Below are 3,257 nucleotides of genomic sequence, written 5' to 3'. Positions count from 1 at the left end.
CCAGCACATTTTTTCTCTTCCCACCCAGTGCCTCGGGCGCCTCTCACAGGATGTGAGCGTCAAGCAGAGATCATCCGTTGTCGGCGGGCAAAGGCGGACCGAGATGGGCTGCCAAGGTGCAAGTAGTATCCATCGTTTTCGCTGGTGCCACTACTACCCAGGCCGTAGGATTCGCACTAGTGTCCAAATCAGCAGTTTGGGATGGAGATCGCGAGAGACTTTCGTGAGCTTTTTTATCTGATTGATCTCATCTGATTAGATCCCACTTAATAGCCCGGCCCATGTAAGGGACCATCCCTGACGAGCCTGTTAAGCTTAGGTTCTAGCCCGAGATCGCGTGGCAGGATTTGCATGGGAGAGGGAGGTTCTTTACCCGACACTTGTCGGTCGGAGCAAAGCCGCCTGGCCGTGCAGTCCAAGGGACCGCCAGAACACCCGCCTCGGACGCAGTTCGGTGTCGGACGAGCGGTTGAGGCGTCGGCTGTTCGTGGGGGTGGAGTGGAGCGCACTGCACACATCGAATCCCCGGCTCCATCCACAGTCGTAAATTTGCGAAAGGGGGGATAAAAGAGGTAACATGAGCTCGATCACCTCCCTTTCTCTCTCCCTCGCTGTAGGTGGCTCTCGGCCGGTGATGAACAGCAGAAGACGACTGGCCGTAGCTGGGTGCGGTGCGAACGCCGACTTCGAGGCTAGGCCAGGGTCGCTGCAGCAGCCATGGTGTCGGGCCGTGAGCTTGGCACCATGTGCCTAAGAAGATGTTTTTTTCCTCCTCTGCCGCGCCATATCTTGCCGTTCACCGGGGTTGGTTAAGTTGCGATGCAAGGGTCTGGTGTGCTCCCGCAAATGCTCCCCCCGCCGACAGGGTTCACGTGCATGTGTCTCTTTAGGAGGTAAATCAGAGGCAGGGCCTAATCGAGCGAGAGCTGCAGTGTGCTGATCCAGTAAGAGAGAATATACATGCAGTCTAGAAGCGGCACGAACACTACGTATTGGGCGGATAGTACACCCAGTAGGGTCGAGGTGCTTACAACTTGGAGCGTCTCCTAGGATGCAAGCAGCGACGGCTAGAGAACACCCAGGCCCTTGTACACAGGGATGCGTATCTAATCACAAGAATGGGCAGAGCTTGGCGGTCCACTTGGCTGCATACCAAAGCACAAGAGTCGGGACTGAGAGGGCAGGTATAGCCTCGTCGAGGTTCGGCCCAAGTTATTGGATCCAAAGCCCAGGCTCTGGCCTAGGGACCTGGTGACCGCCCCAGCAGGCCCCTGATACCTCGCATCCGAATTTGCAGCTGTTCCGAGTGCGGTGCCATCGGGTGCCCATTGTGACAAGAGTCAAGGATCATCGGGTCGGGTCATTGCACTTCCATGTAACGTAGCTCGGTCGTTCGTCAGGGTCCTGCGCAAAGGCGAGGCCGAGATGGGACTCGGCTTGTAGTAAGAATGATCAGCCCTAGATCAAATCGCCCATCACAAATACGAAGACAAAAAAAGCGGGAAGAACCTAGGTAGATAGATGTCAAAGCGGACAGAATTTTTGTTTCCTTCATTGAGCAAGAAAAAGACATTACCGCAAACGCCGTAAAGCAGCGTCGGAGTGTTTTAAGACCTAAGCTACACACAATCAGCCAAGAGACCGCTTCGATTTACGAGCCCGGAAACCTAGAGCGGCCGCGCACAGAACAACCGCCACATGCGCATCTGAGCTGGGCTGGAAGAGATCCTGTACGTCGAGTCGAGTCGATGTAAGAGTCCTGTTAAATAGTAAGGTAGCGGGAGCCAGTCGGGACGGGGCGCGATCGAAGGCTGATACCAGAACATCCGATACCACGGGCCACAAGATAGAACACAAAAACAAATTTCCTCCCAACGTCCGGTTCCGAAAGGCGGCTGTTTATTCCCTTGGGCGTTCGAAAGTGGTCGTCGTCATCGAGAGATAGACCGGGGAAGAGCACTAGAACACTAACTTGCAAGTCAGAAAACCAATGCGGACCGTCTCTGTTTCGAACTGCCTACCTGATGAGTCCTAAAGCCGCATTTTGAAGTGGCGAACATTAGCTTCTAGATCGCTCTGGTGCGAGAGAACAAACTGCTGTAGACCGCATCTACAACAGGTGACGCGTCGATCATCCTGCCGCCGAAGTAACGGCCGTTCAATCCCTTGATGGCATTCTCTCCACCCTGCACCTTGTCGAACTTGAGATAAATGTCGCCCTTGGAGTTGGGGTCTACCGAGATGTGAACGACGCGGCCGTACTTGCTCTCGGCCTCCTGGCGCACGTCATCTTCGAGCTCCTTGGCCCAGTCCTCACCCTCTTCCCTGCGATGCTGTCAGTGGGTGCCACACAAGCGGACGACGCAGGCAGGGTTCAACGTACTCTTCGGGATCAAACATGTTGTGCAGCACAACGCAACGACTCGCCATGTTCACGTTGACCGGGAGAGGCTTAGTCTCCGACTTGGGCTTCAGCGTCTGGCGCTCATCTACGGCGTTGCTCGCGTCGTCAGTCCTGGCAAGCTTCCTCATGAGGGCATCACGACTGTAGTTGTTAAAGTTGACACCGGCAACATCCGTGTCGTCGAGGGCACTGGCGCCGCCCGACTTTTCGCTGTCGCGGCCGCCCGCGCGGTCGAACGTCGAGTTCTGGGGTCCACGGCCACCGGCGCCGGAAAAGGCAGAGCCCTGGAAGGGCTGTTCGCGGCCTGAAAATCTCTGCAACAAGTTGGCAGTGCTCTCTGGGGTGAACTTATCGTTTCCGAGACCGACACGGATGGGACGACCGGCAAGGTCGAACCCATTCATCTTCTCGAGGGCCTCCCTAGCCTGGCCTGCATCCCGGTACCTGAACCGTGGGTTAGCACTCATATTCTTGGTGCCAAAGAGGAGCTGTACTCACTGCACAAAGCCATAGCCGCGGCTGCGGCCAGTGTCATCCTTCTGCAGTTGGACAAACTCGAGCTCGCCGAAGGGCTCGAAAACGGCCTGCAAGTCCTGCTCCGTAACGTTGAAGTGAATGTTCCCGACGTAGAGGCGGTGGAAGGGGATCGAGTTCGACTGTGTACCGGCTGCTTCCGTGGTGCGAACCTGACGGTTCTTCTCGGCTTCGGTAAGCTGAACGATGATAGGGATACCTAGCAGCTTCTGTCCGGTGAGCTGGAGCGCCTGCGTGACAGTGTCTTCGGATTTGAATTCAACATAATCAACTCTGTCCACAGTTAGCCAAGTCTCGTCATGGTCATGGGCTTCGGCAA

The 3,257-nt window shown here is 56.0% G+C and overlaps 1 protein-coding gene across 1 annotated transcript; it reads right to left on the bottom strand.

Moving 5' to 3' along the window:
• Positions 1–1,532: 1,532 nt before the first annotated feature.
• Positions 1,533–2,808, bottom strand: VDBG_05368 (RNA-binding protein rsd1; the record flags this gene model as incomplete). Its single annotated transcript, XM_003004209.1, has 3 exons — positions 1,533–1,967; positions 2,022–2,325; positions 2,384–2,808. The coding sequence occupies 2 exons, from the start codon at positions 2,806–2,808 to the stop codon at positions 2,067–2,069; spliced, it is 684 nt and encodes a 227-aa protein (XP_003004255.1).
• Between the last annotated feature and the right edge of the window lie 449 nt (positions 2,809–3,257).

The sequence above is a fragment of the Verticillium alfalfae genome, genomic scaffold (assembly GCF_000150825.1).
Source record: "Verticillium alfalfae VaMs.102 supercont1.6 genomic scaffold, whole genome shotgun sequence".
Classification (NCBI taxonomy): Eukaryota; Fungi; Ascomycota; class Sordariomycetes; order Glomerellales; family Plectosphaerellaceae; genus Verticillium; species Verticillium alfalfae.
This window is presented reverse-complemented; position numbering and strand designations above follow the sequence as displayed.